Source organism: Carex rostrata, chromosome 19, assembly GCF_964058835.1.
Source record: "Carex rostrata chromosome 19, lpCarRost1.2, whole genome shotgun sequence".
Taxonomy (NCBI): Eukaryota; Viridiplantae; Streptophyta; class Magnoliopsida; order Poales; family Cyperaceae; genus Carex; species Carex rostrata.
This window is the reverse complement of record NC_135936.1, coordinates 5082168-5101170: the sequence shown is the minus strand read 5'-3', so window position 1 is coordinate 5101170 and position 19003 is coordinate 5082168. Positions and strand designations below refer to the sequence as shown.

The 19003-nt window shown below is 31.8% G+C and overlaps 2 protein-coding genes and 1 non-coding gene across 3 annotated transcripts; 2 read left to right on the top strand and 1 right to left on the bottom strand.

The window, feature by feature from the left end:
- Window positions 1-7077: 7077 nt before the first annotated feature.
- LOC144571680 (uncharacterized) lies at window positions 7078-13006 on the top strand. Its single transcript, XM_078321028.1, has 2 exons — window positions 7078-7749; window positions 12888-13006. The coding sequence occupies exon 1, from the start codon at window positions 7166-7168 to the stop codon at window positions 7589-7591; it is 426 nt and encodes a 141-aa protein (XP_078177154.1). The 5' UTR covers window positions 7078-7165; the 3' UTR covers window positions 7592-7749; window positions 12888-13006.
- Window positions 12198-12822, top strand: LOC144571679 (uncharacterized). The gene has a single exon (XM_078321027.1). The coding sequence runs from the start codon at window positions 12279-12281 to the stop codon at window positions 12705-12707; it is 429 nt and encodes a 142-aa protein (XP_078177153.1). The 5' UTR covers window positions 12198-12278; the 3' UTR covers window positions 12708-12822.
- Window positions 13007-16445: 3439 nt separating the features above from the next.
- Window positions 16446-16517, bottom strand: TRNAP-UGG (transfer RNA proline (anticodon UGG)). Its single transcript has one exon. It is a non-coding gene; the product is annotated as a tRNA-Pro (tRNA).
- Window positions 16518-19003: the final 2486 nt, after the last annotated feature.

Here is a 19003-nt window from a genome sequence, read left to right as displayed (position 1 = left end):
AATTCGGTAACTGAGAAGTGATAAGTGATGTACTGATGTTATATGTCGACCAACAGCAACAGAGCAACCGGAAACAAGTCAAGTGCTCCAGGCGAAATAGTCCGCCAGCCAGGCAACATGCTCTTTATTTCGTGCATCTTCATTTCTACCTATCTAACTCATTAATTTGACTGGTGGGGACTCCCCACCCCAGCTCCCGAGGAAAACTACAGATACCAAACTTCTTCATCTCCAGTCCTTTTACACTGGACAAGCCATTTTTTTTTATGAAGTAATAGACATTGTGGAAAATATCTTCAAACACTATAAATTTCATGTGTTAGTTAGATAATGGAGAAATTAATCTGTAAATACTATAACTGTGAAACTGTCATATTCTCGTCTCTATAGATTACAGAACTAATATATATATGAGGAGGGATCGAATGACATCCTTTTTTTGGTGACATTGAATGACATCGTGCATTTTCAAAGTTTTTAAAGTCTAAACAGTCGATCCAAACCGTTCAACTTGATGGATATGTTAAAATGTGTTAGAAGATCAAATTTAACATTTTTCTGAATTTTTTTTACTATTTATTAAGTATATAACAAAATCGCTATATTCAGACCGTTGAATTTTTGTATCCATCTTAATAAATAGTAAAAAAAATTCAGAAAAATGTAAAATTTGATCTACAAGCACATTTTAACCTATACATCAAATTGAATGATTTGGATCGACTGTTTGAACTTTGAAAATGCACGGTGTCATCCGATGTCACCAAAAAATGGTGTCATCTGATCCCTCCTCTATATATATATATATATATATTTTTTTTTTCTGTTTTATCTTTGAGCAAAACAAACCTTATCTCATAGAAGCAGCAAAACAAACTGGAGAAGAAATAGATTCAGGCTTCAGCCAACGGTTTCCTGTCGCCATTAAAGCGAAGTACTCGGCGACGATTTACGTGTCAAACCAGTGACCTTGTAGTTATAGCAGTAAGGTATTAGTTGCCAACCAATACATAAAGACACGTGTATTTAATTTAACAGTAGATCCAAAATTTTATAACAAAAAGGGTGGACAGAATTAGACTTCAAAAGCGGTGCCATGCTTTCCTACCATTTGTGTTTTCCTTTTTTTGAGGAGAAACCCGTGGGAATGCCTTTCTTTTTCTTATATTTGTTCTGCACCCAGAAATGCGTCAAAGTTATAATTTGAATCTCTACTAACTTGAAATTCATTTTAACCTCTTAGAAACACAACTTATTATAACTGACTATACTGACCACAGTGCGAACAGCCCCTCTAAATAATTCTACCAGTAACCTATAATTCATAAAATATCATTATCAATAAACTATAATTCATCAACTAGTTGTACAATCAAAAGAAACAAAATGTTACTTATTATTTTGATGGGAATATTGAGTAAATTAATTAGCATCGACAAAACAAAATATTACTTGTCTTACTGCAATTGATAAAACTGTAATAGTTCAATTGAATAGAGTAAAAAAAACAGTTGAGTAACCTCCACCAAACTAAACATAATTAATGTCCCCGATAATTTTGGCTTACAAAGAGTTTAAAAATTAATTATTAAACAGTACTACAATCTCAGTTCCAACTACGACTGTTTCTTTTTTCTAGAACATCAACAATTACATGTCAAAATGCATTGATATAACTATACAAGAGTACAGGGGCGGATCTACTGTAGCACAGGGGGGCAGGTGCCCTCCCTGGATTTTGAGTTTTAGTGGTGATCTATTGATACAGATCGACTTTGCCCCTCCCTGAAATTTTTTTTGCCCTCTCTGGATGTTTGATTTGTAATTTTGATTAAATTTAGTATTAAAATCAAAATAAATTTCTTAAATTATAATTGGTAATATTAATTTTTTTTTTTTTGATAAAAAGGCCGAAGAGTTCGTTTCATTACGAAACTGATAATATTACAAACTACTTGATCAAAGAAACGACAGAGGTTTAGGGGATAAACATTCCCCAAAAGCAACTATAGCGATAACCAGCATCCAAACAGAGAGAGAACAAAATGCAGTAAGAGTAATATAGAATTAGAACAAAAGCAGGCAATGTTTTATATTTATATGCTATGGCAGTAGCACTGATTTTGAGCTATGAAGAAGAGCTAGCTCCTTCATCAGAAGGCAGCTGGAGTGGTAATATTAATTATAAGTTATAGGATCAGAAATATAAGTCAGGCTATTGGAAAATATAAGTTAAAACATTGTTTTTTTATCGAGTACCCAATTAGTCAATGGGTTTAAATCCGATTCGATATTTTTTTGCCCCCCCCCCCCCCCACGAAAATCCTGTGTCTACCGCTTCAAGAGTACGGTCAAAATATCTTATGTTTTTTCTGTCCCATTTATGCTTCATATTTTTATTTTCGTTTTCAAAATTCAAACAGTCAATTTGAACCACTCAACATCATCTTCATATTAAAATGTGCTGGGGCAAATTTTTTATGTTTTTTTAAAATTATTTACTATTTTTTAAATTTTTTTTTTTTTTTGTCTCCAAGCACATTTTAATATGAAAATGATATTGAACAATTCATATTGACTATTTAAATTTAAAAAAGGAAAAATAAGGAAGTAGACTATGATTGAAGTACAAAATTAATGAAAGCATTTTAACCCAGACTCTTGATATAATTAGAAATTTGACTGCATAACTACAAAAGATCAATCATATCAAAGAATTAATTTTCTCCTCTCCAGCTCTCCTCCGTTTTTTTTCTTATTATTTCTTCCTTCTCTTGTTATTATTATGTTTTCTTTTTGGCTGATGCCTAATTGGTATCCAGCTAGTACGGGAAAGACTGTTTGCCAAAGTACGAACCAGTTGTAAATAACGGTATGCAGTTATCGGACAAATAGAATACTGTCAAATAATTAACCAAAAATAAGCGAGAATAATCGGCCATAATCGGATTATGAGCTTTAATTAATACAACATCTCGAGACACCGGTTTAACTGATTCAGCATCTTATCTTACATAATAATTATGATCTTAATTGCAACCTTCATCCCCAAAATTTTTTTGTATATGCAACAAAATATTATGCAAATGGTAAGACGTGTAGTTATTTAGGCAAAGTAGAAAAAAAATGATTTTTGACAATGAATTAACTTGTAGTATTATTATTATTCAAATTAAGTCAAATTTACCAAATTTTATAATAAATTCACAGACTCGGGGAATGACGAAATAATAGGTAAATTATTTAACGAGTTCTGTGCAATTTATCTTTTGTTATTATTTGACGAAAAATAAATGTCATTTTTTCACATGCATGATAATTATCATTTTAATTACATCTCATAATATTTAATTTGATTTACATTTTGTTTTACTATTAACACAATGATAGAGCTTGTCTTAAACAAATAGCTGGTGTTGCACAATTCTAACTCGATTATTATTATTATTTCCTAAAACAAAAGATGTATAATTAATTGGTTGACATCCATTGTTAAGTTGGATTCAATTGTCAAAAAAATAAAGTTGTACTCCATATTCCATTAATTATAAATAAATCAATACATATACCGCGAGCCTAACCTAGGACAAGTTATAAAACAACGACTGGTTAAGTTGTATTCAATCTAATTAATGGAATATGAAGTTGTGCACAACCGCACTAGAATAAAATTTAGAAGAAGAAAACACCGGTGTCTTACAGCCTATAATTTGAGATTAATTATTTCGGAGAGTATTTCTACATTGAAAGTTTGAAACTTTCTTATAAACCGTAATTAAAAAAAAATAACAAATGAAAATGATTGTGCTATTTTTTACAATAATTATCAGGGGTACTGAAATCTAAGTTCGGTACCTCTCATGCTACACGACTCCACCAATGGCCACACCAAAAATATCCCTGTTCCGAAGCCAAAATTCAGTACATGGGGGTGTATCGGTATATTTCTTGTACCGAATTTTGACTTCCATAGAGGAATTTTTTTTATAAATCATAATTAAAAAAAAATTATGAAACAACATGATTATTATTTTTTTTACAAAAATCATAAGAATTGAAATGCTATTTTGATCCAAATTTTTTTTTTGGGGACCCGAAATGGCAATTTGGTCTGAGGTATTTTCACAATTTTTAACGTATTTTTTTCTCGAAATCTGTGAAAACGGCTGCGACCGAAATGGTAATTTGATCCAAAAAAAACAACGGGACCGAAATGACATCTCGATTCTTATGGTTTTATAAAAAAACAAAGCAATTAAGTTGGTTTGGTAAAATCTAATTTTTTTATTTATGGTTTCTGAAAAAAATTCATAGAGGATTTTTTTTATAAACCATAATTAAAAAAAAATGGATTTTTATAGAGAGTGTCATTTTTTTTTTTTCAATTTCTGTATAGAGTCCGAATTTCAGTATCAAACCCGTTACTGAATTTTGGGATTTTCTGTGGCCGGGTCTAATGCCGAGGAAGGTGAAGGGGTTTTCCGAACCTAGATTTCAGTATCTCTTGCGGTGTACCGAATTTAGATTTATTACTGCTAGTTTCTGTAAAAAATGGCGGAATAATCTTCATTTGTTATTATATTTTCATATTACGGTTTATAAAAAGAAATCGAAATTCTTTGATGCTCGTAATTAATTTCTTATGATTTATGTGAGCTTGTGCTACATAAAGTTTTCTGTTTATTAAAAAGACAACTTCTGTTTTCTAACCCATGTGGAGGATGTGGAGGCATGGTGACGTGGAGCTTTCGTTTATTTAATAATCTTCACTGGTGCTACATAGCGTAATTGACTTAATTTGCGATTTGATTCGTTTTGAGGCCTCGTTTGTTATTTAATTCAATAAAGTATATTCTTAAAAATAAAGAAGTCAAAGGACTCAAAGCCTATAAACGCTGTTTCGCATCAACTTTATTAAGAACACTATTCTGTAACAATAAATTACAATTATACAAAGCATCGTACCGAAGACCTGTGCGCTGATTTTACTAATTTTACAGAAGAGCCCTTAACTTTTTTTTTTTTAATCAATTACTTGGTAGCCTAACATTCCACTGGATGTGTTCCAAATAACTTTTTTTTTGTTTTTGAGAAAAAAAAATTTAACCCTTATTTATATATTGATATTGGAAATGATTGTTTAGTTTTTGCAGCAAATCCTAGTATGCGCGCCAAATAGTGTGAATTGATTGAGAAGATTAAAAATGAAAAAATAATTTTAAAGACAGAATCTTTAGTTTCTGACAATAATCTCAACTACATTCGTTAGATATGTAACATGTTCTAAATAGCGATTATAGCGGTATAGCTTTTAAGGTCCGAAAAAACTATAGCGTAACTATAGCTAGCTATTTATAATCATTATAGAAAAAAATGGTTAATAACATTATAGCTTTTGATGTCTGAAAAAGTTATAGCGTAGCTAGTGCAGTACTAAAAGAAGTTCCAAAAAATAAAGACAAAAACCAAAGTCCATTTTTCTATATTTTAGATGAACATATGCACAAATATGAATGAAACAAAACAGTTAAATAAAGAAGAGCAAATCCTCCTTCGGATTTTAATCCCCCGGATAATTTCGGAAATTTTGAAAATATTTTATTCTTTATTAATATCATACTCAAGTACTTGACAGAAATTGATCCGACCGAAATAAAATGTAGGTCACCTGCCTTTTTTAGTCAACTGCCCATTTAAATATAAAAAAGACAGACAATCCCTGTTTTTACCATTTGCACACATCAACAAATCATGGAATGTTGGATAATAATATGAGAGGTCCTCAAACTTTTAACTTGTGACAAATTGATCCTCTAGCTTTAATTTCAAACATTTTATATTTGAAACTATGCAATAAGTCACAATGATCTCCTTAACATTTAATTTGTTATTTATTAAAACCTTCCCAAAGGCTACGAAGTCGTGGGAAATAAATCTGCTGCGATTCCAAAGAATTGTAGCAACCCTACTTTTCCAAATCCAACAATTAATTTTTTAGAATGCACAAATCTCAAAAGTAGTTGGTTTTTATGCACGAATCTCAAAATAGATGAATAGTTATATTTGGAAAAACAGGGTGCAGCAGATTTATTTTCCAAAGTCGTGAGGGGAAATCGAGCTCTCAACCTTTGAATAACCAACAGTATTAGGATTTTTTTTTTAACCAACTGCGCTACCTTTCCTTTCTTTTTAATTTGTTATTTAATGCTAGAATTTAAGCATAAAATGATTAAACTATTTTTGTATGATTATATAATATTTTAAAATAGTATGATCTATTATTATTTAATTTACAGAAAGTTAATAGCTCTTTTTTCTCTATATTAAGTATAAAATGATCAAAATATTATTGTATGAATATAGTATAATATTTTAAATGATATAATCTATTTATGTTTAATTTACAGAAAGTTAATAGTTTTTTTTTTTAATGTTGCACTTGATTAAATGTTCACAATACATATGAATCGTTTGCTACTCCAGCTTTTTTATCTTTGAGTTTGCATGTTTTATTTTATTTTTATAGGAAAGATATGTATTCAGAAGTTATGACAATTGATAAAACTATTTTCTGTACGTGAAAAATTACAAACATTCGAAATAATAAATTATTATTATTTTAAAATTAATACTGAAAACTGCGTACCATTATAATTTATAAAAATATTTAAGCAAAAATAAATTTATCAAGAATATGCCAGTCATTTCATACTGAAAATTAATAACTTAAACGGTAAATAATTTTACGAGTGTTATTATAGCTGATTGGGCAACATACAAATAGTAATAATTATAATTAAAAATCCGAAAATAAACTGATCAGAAAAAAAAAAAAATTAAAAATATCCCACATTATTATTCCTAAACAATCCCTTCTCTTCTAATGCAATCCTTGTATTATTTTATTGGGGGAATTAGAGATGAAAGTTGTTGTATAGTTTTTTTTTTTGTTTTGTCATTCAAGTTGTTGTATACTGGCTATAACAGCGACAGCCTGAAATGCTGGAAGTGCGAAATTACTGGCTCTCTTCACCCAGTAATTAATTATTTACCGCTCGGCCACTATAAATTCCAGCCAATCCCTTTCTTTCCATTATCCCGTCGAACTCGAATCCTCTCTCAAATCTAAAACCCACCTGAAAAGAGTTACACTATCAAACTAGCAATGGCACAACAAACGATTGAGAACCACAGAGAAGGCGCTGAGTCTTACACCGGCCACGAAATGTGCATGAAGAAGTCGATCGAGCTCCTTGAAGAGCTCCACCTGCCACGTGGCCTCCTTCCACTCAACGACCTGGAGGAGGTCGGCTACAACCGGTCTACCGGCTTCGTGTGGCTCAAGCAAAAGAAGGAGACGACTCACAATTTCAAAAAAATCGATAGAAAAGTCTGGTACGGAAAGGAAGTCACCGCTTTTGTGGAAGACAAGAAGATGAAACGCCTGACAGGTGTCAAGGCAAAGGAGCTCCTGATCTGGATTTCCCTCACGTCGATGGTCATAGAAGATCCCGAGGGGAAGAAGATCACCTTTAATACTCCAACTGGTATCGGGAGAACCTTCCCTGTGTCGGCCTTCGAGTTGGAGTAAGGAGGATCGAAGCGTTAATTCGGAGATTTCACTGGATTGTTTTGTTGGAGATACCTTACAAAATGGTATTCTTATATTATTAAAATAAATAACGATAGTTTCATAAATATGCTTAGAAAGTTGTGTGATGTTTCATGCACCATATTTCTATGCAAGATGTTTAAAGGATGCGTGTCTGTTTTTATCGAGTCTTGTTTCTTCAGGGGTGAATTTTATTGTGGTCAGAATGTGCGGGTCACCATGTACTACATATACATTTAAATGTTTTACAATTACTTAGCTTCAAAAGTTTGTAAAATTTGTATTATGATCCTCTCTATGCATCTCTCGCTTTTATTAAAAATATAAACGGTTTATACTGAGTCAGATTAGGATGGACGGTGCGTAATTGGAAATCGTTCTTATTGACATAAATATTAAAGAGATCCATATATTCTATCTTAGATTGAATTGGTTCTGATCTTGATCGGAGACGGTTGAGATGTATTATTTCAGATTCTGAGTTGACTCAGAAATACGGATCCACGTAAATACAACTGCGGTGCAATTACATCAGCAGACTTGAATTAAAAATTAAAAATCCGTAATGACAAACAGACAAAACCAAATTCTGAACCGGATCTCAGTAACATGCCACACCATATCACAGTCAGTGGCCGCCGCAATGATTCGGGCCAGCATGCGTCTACATTGCGCACTAAAGACCATGCGGCTCACATTCTCATTACTATTTTTGTACTTTTGTTAACGGAATTCAAATCACCTAAGTTAACAGAATATTTCCGTTTACCCTTGACAGCTGCTGTCAAGATGTGAAAAAAAAAAAAATATATTCCATTTGAATCTGAACTGTCCAATCAAAACCTGCACGATTTTTAAATTGACACCGTGCGTTGCATATCGAGAAGGATTGGCTCGCAATCTGATCGGACGGCCGTCAACACAAGAAATATTTTGTTACCTCCGAGGATATGGATTTTTGTTGACGACCCTACTCTTTTGTAAAAAGTAAAAACTTCGTGTTTGCAGTTGGAATTTTTTTCATAAACCATAATTAATTAATTCAATTTTACTGAACCAGCATGATTGCATTTTTTTTTTCAAAAACCATAAAGACCGAATTGGTAATTCGGTCTGCCCCTTTTTTTCAGTTTTTTTAACTTTTCGCGTGTGGCTGTTCGTGTAATAACTTTTTCCTACAGACCGAAATGGCTATTCGGTCTGTGAGATTTTTTTTACTCCAGACCGAAATGGCCATTCGGTCTGGTTTTTTTTTTTTTTTTTTTTTTTTAAATATAAATATTCTTCTCTCCCGACGTCTAATAGAAACTCAGAAACTTCTTCTTCTCAAACTCTTCTTCTATTTTTAGCTGAAAATCAAGTTTCAACGAAAGATTGTGTTTTTACAGATCAGCCTCTTCATTGTGTTGGTAGCTTTCATTTAAAGATTGTAGTAAGTTTTTTTTTTCAATTACGGTCATAATTTAGGTTGTAAAATTAAAAATAATATCGACGATTGATTGTGATTGAAATTGTTTGATCCACCTATAATTATGCTGCTCTTCATCGAGCATTCCTGTCAAATTGGTACTGATAGTGCAATAAGATGCACTTCTCCATTTTTATTTAGAACCCCCTCAACAGTACTCGTATTTTTATACTTTATGTTGTGCATCTTTCAACTGCAATAAAGTTTCTTCACCTTGCCCTTCATGTTGCATTTTTCACTACAATATAAATAAATACATACAAAAAAATATTAATATTAACATTCATTCTATTACTTTACATTATTCTACAATTACACTACAAAAATCTAAATTACGTTGCATTCAACAATTACTATATAAAAAAGCCGATTTTTTATACTGCATGCAAATAAATTACTATATAAATCATTCAACAATTATTACATGCATGTACACTAAAAAAAACTACATGCACATAAACCATGCATCTACATAAATCATGCAAATAAATAAATCATTCAATAATTACTACATGCATGTACACTAAAAAAAACTACATGCACATAAATAAACCATGCAAATAAATAAATCATTTAATAATTACTACATGCATATACATAAACCATTTATACTGCTAATAACCCATTTATTTATACTACATGCAAATAAATTACTACATAATCCATTTATTTATACTACATACAAAATAAATTACTACATGCAAATTAATTACTAGATAAACCATTTATTTATACTATAATTACTATATAAACTATTTATACTACTAAAAAAAATACACATAAACAATTTTTTTAAATACTACATGCAAATAAATTACTACATAGAATATTTTTTATACTACAATTACAATATAAATTATTTATACTACTAAAAAAATACACATAACCCATTTACACTACACAAAGAAAAAATTACACAAAAACCATTTATACTACACAAAGAAAAAATTACACATAAACTATTTATTTATACTACATGCAAATAAATTACATACACCATTTATTATAACAATTTATTCATAATTTCGGATTATTTATCAAAAAATAAAAGAATAAACTACATACCTAACGAAATTTGTAGATCTGAAGCTTTTCTTGTTCTCCTTTCAAAAATATACAAACCTATATAATTAGAATAAAAATCGAACTAATTTTGAGAGTTAAAAAAAAAAATTTGATGAACTTCGGTTTTAGAAGAAATGAGGAAGGAGAATGGGGAAGGAAGAAGGGAGCCTCTGGAGCCTCTGCGCAGAAATATTCCCGTTATGGAATTGAATTGAGCAGACCCTCTGCTCATTTCGGTCTTAAGAAGTAAATTGAGCAGACCCTCTGCTCCATTCGGTCCCATGTGTTGTGGGATTTTCTGTGGCCGCCTCGCACCAAAAGTTAAAAAAAATAGTGAGACCGAATTGCTAATTCGGTCTGGAGGAAACGCATATTGAGAGACCGAATTGCCTACTCGGTCTTTGTGGTTTTTGAAAAAAAAAAATGAATCATGCTGGTTCCCCAAGAATTGATTTGTTAATTATGGTTTATGAAAAAAATTCTTGCAGTTGGGTGAAAACTTAAAAAGTAAAACCTACTGCTGCAAACACAAAAGCTGTACTCTTTTGTAAAAAGTAAAAAGTTCGTTTGCTTTTCTCAAAAAAAAAAAAAAAAAAAAAAATTCGTTTGCAATTGGGTGAAAACTTAAAAAGTAAAACCGACTTCTGCAAACCAGTGTTGTAAAAAACGTTTAGATCGATTAGTTGTTGGCGGTAATTAAATCATCATGAATTTTTTTAACTAATTGATTAATTATTTCTAATTATTTCTGATTAATTATTTGGTGGTACCAGGAGCTATGCAATTATTGTTTATAGCTGAATTGTTCATCAGAAGTTAGGAGTGAGGAGGGGTGTATAAAAGCAAAAAAAGCAAAATGTTATTTGTTAATATTTGAATGATCTTTCGGATTTTATTTGAAAATAAAAATACGATATTGAAGAAATAATTTAATTTTGTAATTAAAATAATACTATCAAATAGATTACAATATCAAAAAAGTCCATAGAAGATCACATAAAAAATATTAATTTTGTAAATTGAATTAGGTATAATACCCGAACACAATTGTGAATATTTATTATTACAGAATTAAATATTTTTCAATCATATGATTAATTTTTTAATAATTAATCATTTAAAATATCCGATGACTTGCATGTTTTAGATGTTTTAAAACTCAATGTTCGTAAAAGAAAAAAAAAACAAATTTACGGAGTTCAATTTAATTGGGTTTTGCAACACAACTCAAATTTGTTATAATAAAAAGAGGATAGAAACGGTGAAATCAACAATCTTTTTTTCAATACTTTCGACTTAACGATATGAAGTTAGCAAAACACTATTAAAGTACCTCTCAAGATTTATTTCCCTTGACAATTTATATTCCCTATCAATTCCCAATTAGTGGTCCCTATCAATTCGGTTCCCATCAAAATCTTGCTTGCCGAACAGGGTATTATGAATTCGTATCCTCTGCATTAACTCAAAAGGGAATCTTTTGAGTTAATGAATTTTGACCATCCGATCTGTTTTAAGATTCGTGCAGAATAAATTCGCACTAATATTGAAGGCCCCCTATATTTATAAGCAGGGTCGGATTGGCTCCGTTTAAAATCAGACGGTTGAGATTTATTAACTCAAAAGATTCCTTTTTGAGTTAACGCAGAGGAGACGCATTCGGGTATTTATGACGTGATTGCATTCAATCCTGTCCCGATGGAGACGTGTCAAAACTCCAAAACTAAAGACCGTTTCCCGGATATTTATGGAATTCGTATCCCCTCAGGTTACCTGACTGAGTAGAATTGAATCGGACTGTCCAAAATTATAATTTTTAACATGGCACGAATTTCAAAGTAAAAATAATACTGCCTCCTATTATCATTCCGATCACCCACCGGCTGAAATTAAATCTGAGCCGTCCATTGCAATTGTGTTGAGTGAGGTACCTGGGAGGATACGGATCCATATTTATGACATTGCAGGTGATTGTTACCGGTTACCACCAAACATAAAGCGACGTCAACGTGTCTGTCGGAAGATCCAACATTCTATTAATTACTCGTCCAATCTTTCTCTCAATTCTCAAATCTAAAACCCACCTCAAAAGAAACCCCCAAAAAACCACAACAGTCAAGAGTTCCACTAGCCATGGCACATCAAACGATTGAGAACCACAGAGAAGGCGCTGAGGTCTTCACCGGCCACGATCTGTGCATGAAGAAGTCGATCGAGCTCCTTGAAGAGCTCCACCTGCCACGTGGCCTCCTTCCACTCAACGACCTGGAGGAGGTCGGCTACAACCGGTCTACCGGCTTCGTGTGGCTCAAGCAAAAGAAGGAGACGACTCACAATTTCAAAAAAATCAGCAAAAATGTCTGGTACGCAAAGGAAGTCACCGCCTTTGTGGAAGACAAGAAGATGAAGCGCATGACAGGTGTCAAGGCAAAGGAGCTTCTGATCTGGATTACCCTCACGTCAATGATCATAGGAGATCCCGAGGGGAAGAAGATCACCTTTAATACCCCAACTGGTATTGGGAGAACCTTCCCTGTGTCGGCCTTCGAGTTGGAGGAGTAAAAAGGATCAAAGCGTTACTTTGGAGATTTCACTGGGGTTGTTTTGTTGGAGACACCTTGCAAATGGTAGTTCATGTTTCTTATATTATTAAAATAAATAACGGTAGTTTCATAAATAGATATGTTTAGGATGTTGGGGTGATGCACTGATGTTGATTTGATTTCTAAGCAAGATGTTTAGAAATATCTGTTTTATGATATCTGGAATCTTGTTTCTTCCTGGCATGGGTGAATTTTTGTTGTGGCCAGAATGGCGGGTCACCATGTAAGCATGAACTAATATGCATTTTAAAAAATTCATAACTTACCTTTCTTCAAAAGTTTGTAAAATTTGTATTGTGATACTCTCTATGCATCTTTTACTTTTTAATTCAAACGGTTTTTACTGAGTCAGATTGCAGCTGTGGTTGAATTACATGGGGAGACTTGATTTAAAATTAAAAATCCGTAATAGCAAACTGACAAAACAAGTTCTGAACCGGATTCAGTAACCTGCCACACCATATGAAAGTCAGGGGCCACCGCAATGGTTCGGACCATCTTGCTTCCATACCACGCGCCGCTGAAGAGGACACGTCTCACTCTCTGTGCAATTTTTGTACTTTTGTTGACGACCTTACTCTTTTGTAAAAAGTGAAAACTACTTGTGTTTGCAATTGGTTAAAAGCTATGTTGCACGGATACGAATACTGCAACACGAATACGAGTATTGTATCGGATTAGATACGGATACGGTGATATGATAATTTTCAAAATTTTCAGATACGATACGTTTATTATATATTATTTTAATTATATTATTAATCGTGATATGGTAATTTTCAAAATTTTCAGATACGATACGTTTATTATATATTAATTTAATATTTGTATTGTATTATATGAATTAAATATAAAAATTATAGTTAGAGTATTTTGTATAAGTTAAATACAATAGTTACTACCATATAACAATAAGATTTATCTAGTGCAGTGGTAAAGTGATATATGGCATAATCAGCGCTCCCAAGTTTGATTCCCGGTGGTGCATCGCGGTTTACGGGTGCGGGCGGGCGCGGTTCACGGCGCTGATGGGTTGGGTTCAACCATATCCGCATGTATCGGCACGTATCCAGATGTATCTAAACGTTTCAATAGAGTATCGGCGACAGTATCGACTGAATAAAGATACACCATGTTAGCCGATACGCCAGCTGGTATCAGATATGTATTGTGGCTGTATCGGATGCGTATCGGTATCCAATACGGGTACGGAGCCTAAATCGAAGTATCCGAGTAACATAGGTTAAAACGTATGTTACATTGATACGGGTACAGGCGCGGATACGGTGATACGGTAATTTTTAAAAATTATAAATATGATACAGTTATTATATATATTATTTTAATTATTTTAATTATATTATTAATTCACCACCTGTATTATACAACAGAAAAATAATTTAATTAGTTCAACACTTATATTATTAATTTAAGTTAGTTTATAATTTAACTAAATGCGATATATTGGTTTCACAAATTAATTCAGTGACGACTCTATATGTGACACTATTATTTAATTCATGCGACCCATTGTTACAGAAATTCAACACTTATATTTAATTTACTCATTCCACCTAAATTAAGTACCATGGACAATCTTTGACCAATTAGTCCGGATTACAGTTTTTAGTATTAGTCCCACAATAATAAATTAAGAGGAGGGTTCAAATGCCTCCATTTTTTGTGCCTCCATCATGCCTCCATTTTTAAAAACTTAAATAACTCAAAGTTTAAAACTTAAATATCAAAATAAAACCGTTAGATGTAATCTATGTTATTTTCTATATGTGCCCATAAAAAATTAAGGCATTTTGATTTTACTTTTATATGAATCAATAAGTTGAAAAATCAACGTCTAGAAATTATCCACATTTGTATACATTTTTACAAGTTTAAGATGACAATCAAAACAAAGTTGAAATGCCATAATTTTTTACATGTGCATAGATAAAATGATATAGTTCATATCCAACGGTTTTATTTTGAATTTTAAGATTTAAATTTTGAGTTATTAAAGTTTTTAAAAATAGAGGCATGATGGAGGCACAAAAAATGGAGGCATTTGAACCCTCCTCATAAATTAAACTGGAAAATAAATGAGAAGGTATCGGGAGAACCTTCCATGTCTTAGATGTCTTCACGATTGATATTCAAACTAAATGAATGAGAAGAAGAAGAAGAAAAAAAAGAGAGTAGTTTGCAGTCGATCAGAAAAATAAATTATATTTTTAACTTCTAATTACAATACATACATAATGTTTATTTAAGAGTAAATTATACAATGAGTCCTTTAAATATCACATATTTATATTATTTTAGTACTTATAATTTTTAACAATATTATTTTGATATTTAAAGTTCTTAAATAATGCCAAATGTGTTCTACCGTACGTTAACATTCATTAAACAAAGTAATATTTTCATCTATTATGGTGTCAATTTATAAGCGTTGTAACTAATATTAATGTCGTCTCACAAACCATCCAAATTAATTTGATATTGCTATTCATGCAATCAATATTTTGATTAAAAGAATCCGAGCTTAAGAATCATTTTGACATTGATGCTAATGTAGATCTCATCTAAATATTTACCAGTAATTAATGGTAGGAGTAATTCTTTATAGTTAAAAATTTTAAGGACCAAATTGATACTTTTAGAATTTAAAGAACTGAAATGATAATAAGTGATATTATAAAGATCTTTCTTGTGATTTACTCTTTATTTAATTATAGAGAGCAACTCTTATTATCTAAATTTAGTTTAAGTACGAAATAATCAAGTACAAAATAAAATAAAAATTAAGTATAATCCATTATAATAAGAGGAGTGTTCAAATACCTTCATTTTTTGTATCTCCATCACGCTTCTATTTTAAAAAAAAATTAATAACTCAAAATTTAAAACTTAAAAGTCAAAATAAAACTGTCGGATATGATCTACATCATTTTATCTATGAACATGTAAAAAATTATGACATTTCAACTTTGTTTTGGTTGTCGTCAAAAAGTTGTAAAAACGTACTAATGTGAATAATATTTAGACGTTGATTTTTCAACTTATTGATTCACATATAAACAAAACTAATATGTAATAATTTTATGAGCACATAAAGAAAATCACATAGATCACATCTAATAGTTTTATTTTGATGTTTATAATTTAAACTCTGAGTATTAACGTTTAAAAAATAGAGATGCGGTAGAAGCATAAAAAATAAAGACATTTGAACTCTCCTCTTATAATAATTATGTTTAATAATTCTCAATGTCTGGCAACGATTTCTTGTTTGGGCTGCAATATTTCCTATATTAAAAGCTACCTCGATTGAGAAAATAACGCAGGAGAAGGTAGGGAAAAGTAACAGTTTCTATTTAAAGAAAATAAAGGAAAATATCACAATCATATTTAGTATAATTAGTTTAAAAAAACTCCTACAAACTACAAAGAATCATTTAAATCCGATACTTATAAAATAATTCGAGGTCTTTAATCATAATTACATTTGAGAAAAAAAAAATGCAGAGGATTGGCAATAAACCAACGGCCTGCTACCCTCATTAAATAGTATGGATCCTGACGGAGACGTGTCAAAGCTCAAAACTCAAGACCGTATCCGGGATATTTATGGCATTGTAGGTGATAGTTAGCTGTTAGCAGCCAGGCATCTTATCATCGAAAAAGATTTAAAAAAATGGGGGCATTCCGAGAATCGAACTCGGGACCTCTCGCACCCAAAGCGAGAATCATACCACTAGACCAAATGCCCTTATTGTTTGCATTGTAAAGGTTAATTTATTTGTACTTATAATCTTGTAACAACTCAGGTCATTTTCTAATTTTACCCCTAAACCTTGAACTGAACCAGACCTAGTATAGGCACTGCCACACTGGTACGGAATGAGACCGGTTCCAAAAGATGTAAATTTAATAATAAAATGCTTCCAGCTTTATAATTTATCGGTACCATTTAAAACCTCCCCCCCCCCCCCCCCCCCCCCCCCCCCCCCCCATACTAAGATAAGTACCAAATCAAATACTAACAAGAAAGCATAATTATCCAAACTAACTATCCAGTTCAGATTCAAATAAAGGTAGCAGAAAGTAAAAGAAAGGTATCAACCAATTTGACATTAGCACAATCATGGAACAAGCTTTTATGGTTCAACTCACTGTGACTCAACACTTGTGTTTTTTTATTAACAAGGTTTCCAAACTCTAATCAATTGCGAGGAGAAATCAGAGAATTAGTTCAGGGAAAGAAGCTTACTATGCTATGAACCACCAGTTGAAAAAATAAAATGAGACACACACAGGCACAGCTAAGAAATTCCAATCGCTAGGTGCCAGGGAGAAATTTTAAACCCTAGCGATATGAGATATTGGAGAGGAACCGACTCAAACAGAAAATTCAACGAAGGCAAAGAAAGAGAAAAAGTGAGCTGTGAAATAAAATAAAGAGTAAAGGTAATGTTTGGTTGTGGTCTTGTGGAGTAAGAACTGAAGTAAATCCATCACTTCACGTTTAAAGAGTCAAACGAAAAATAAAATAGAAGTAAGGTGAAGTAAGATGTGAGTTAATTTGAAATAAGTTACTTTATTTCTCTAAATAAATTAACTTTATACTTACTCCATCTGCAGGATCCACTATCATAGACATAAATTTATTTTTCAACATCTTACTCTTTCATATAGATTAATTTAATTCATAACTTGAACTATCAAACACGATATAAAATATAAAAAATAAAGTGGATTAAGCAATTTAATCATCGTTAACTTTATTCTATAATGAAACATGATCAAAATATGTTAGTAGATAGAGATGGATTTATTAATCAAAGATTAAACCTACCCAATATTGAGCTGCTCATTTTTTTTCTCTAAGGCCTACGGCCCAGTTTCCATCTGAAAAAAATAACAACCTAAGATGCTTTGAATAATTAATTAATATCATACCTACATTATAACCTGAAAGATAATATTTTACAATTAGTTGATCCGGACCATTTTTTTTAACTTGGCACGCTCAAAATCCAATAATACTGCCCTTGAGCTAGTCCGAATCTCATAACCACTGAGAATAAATCTCAAACCGTAAAGTGAGAGTAATTTCTACGGTATCTGAGAGGATACTTGTCCGCTTTATATTTACTGGTAACGTTAGCCTGGGTCCGTGTGCACGACTGTATCTGCATCTCAAGTATGGAAACAGAGTAGGTCTTTGGTTCCAACGACTTCACTCACTGTCAGATTACCTTTAGGATTCGCGTCAGAACTTTCGCGTCTGCTTTAATATCTGCCCATCGGAACCAAATTAGGTTCGATAGGCATCGGACCTACACCTTTCTCCTCAAGTATTAGTTGAGTAGTTGTGTTAGTAAGGCCAATCTATCCAAACTTCAATCCTTGATTCCTTGTCCTTTGTGGTCCCACTTGCTATAAATTAATAAATTATCCAACCCATTCATTAGCATTTATATAATTATATCGAAGTCGATAATTACTTTTTAAGCACCAACCTTAAATTGGTTCAAATTATTGATATTTACATAAAGAATTTTTGATGAACTCAAGCTGACATTTCACAGGAACAAACCATGTTCCCATGAGATTTAGTAGGTTTGATATACTGAGATAATATTTCCAAAATTCGTTTGGATAGCTAATTTGTTCTCACTAATTTCATTTATTTTTCTCAAACAAATTTCTACAGTAATATAAATTATTTGAAAATATAGCACCAACTCAGACCCATTTTTTTTTTTTCAATCGCTCTCTCTACAATCTCTACGCTTTTCTTCCGAACCACTCTCTCCTCCCAATTTTTTATTAATAGGATATAAATAAATAAAATATAAAAAAATGAGTATAATTTGGAAAAAATTTGAAATATAGGAAGAACGGGATGGGTTATTCCGTTCAGCACGTCCAACTAATACCGTCCCTAACCACGCAAAAAACCCTAGAAAATAATGAACGATGTCCATATATTTTTTTAATTAGCGAGTTTGTGTGGTTAGAAACGGAATTAGCTGGACGTGATAATTTATCCCATTCTTTCTATATTTTGAAATTTTACCAAATTATACCCTATTTCGATATTTTATTTATTCATTTTCTATTAATAAAAAAATCGGCTCTCTCCTCTCTCATCCATCACATCCTAATGACCTAATCTATAAGGGGTTATATATAATTACCTCAACTATACTTCAATTTTCCTGTGGGACGAACCGAGTTCTGGAATCCGGA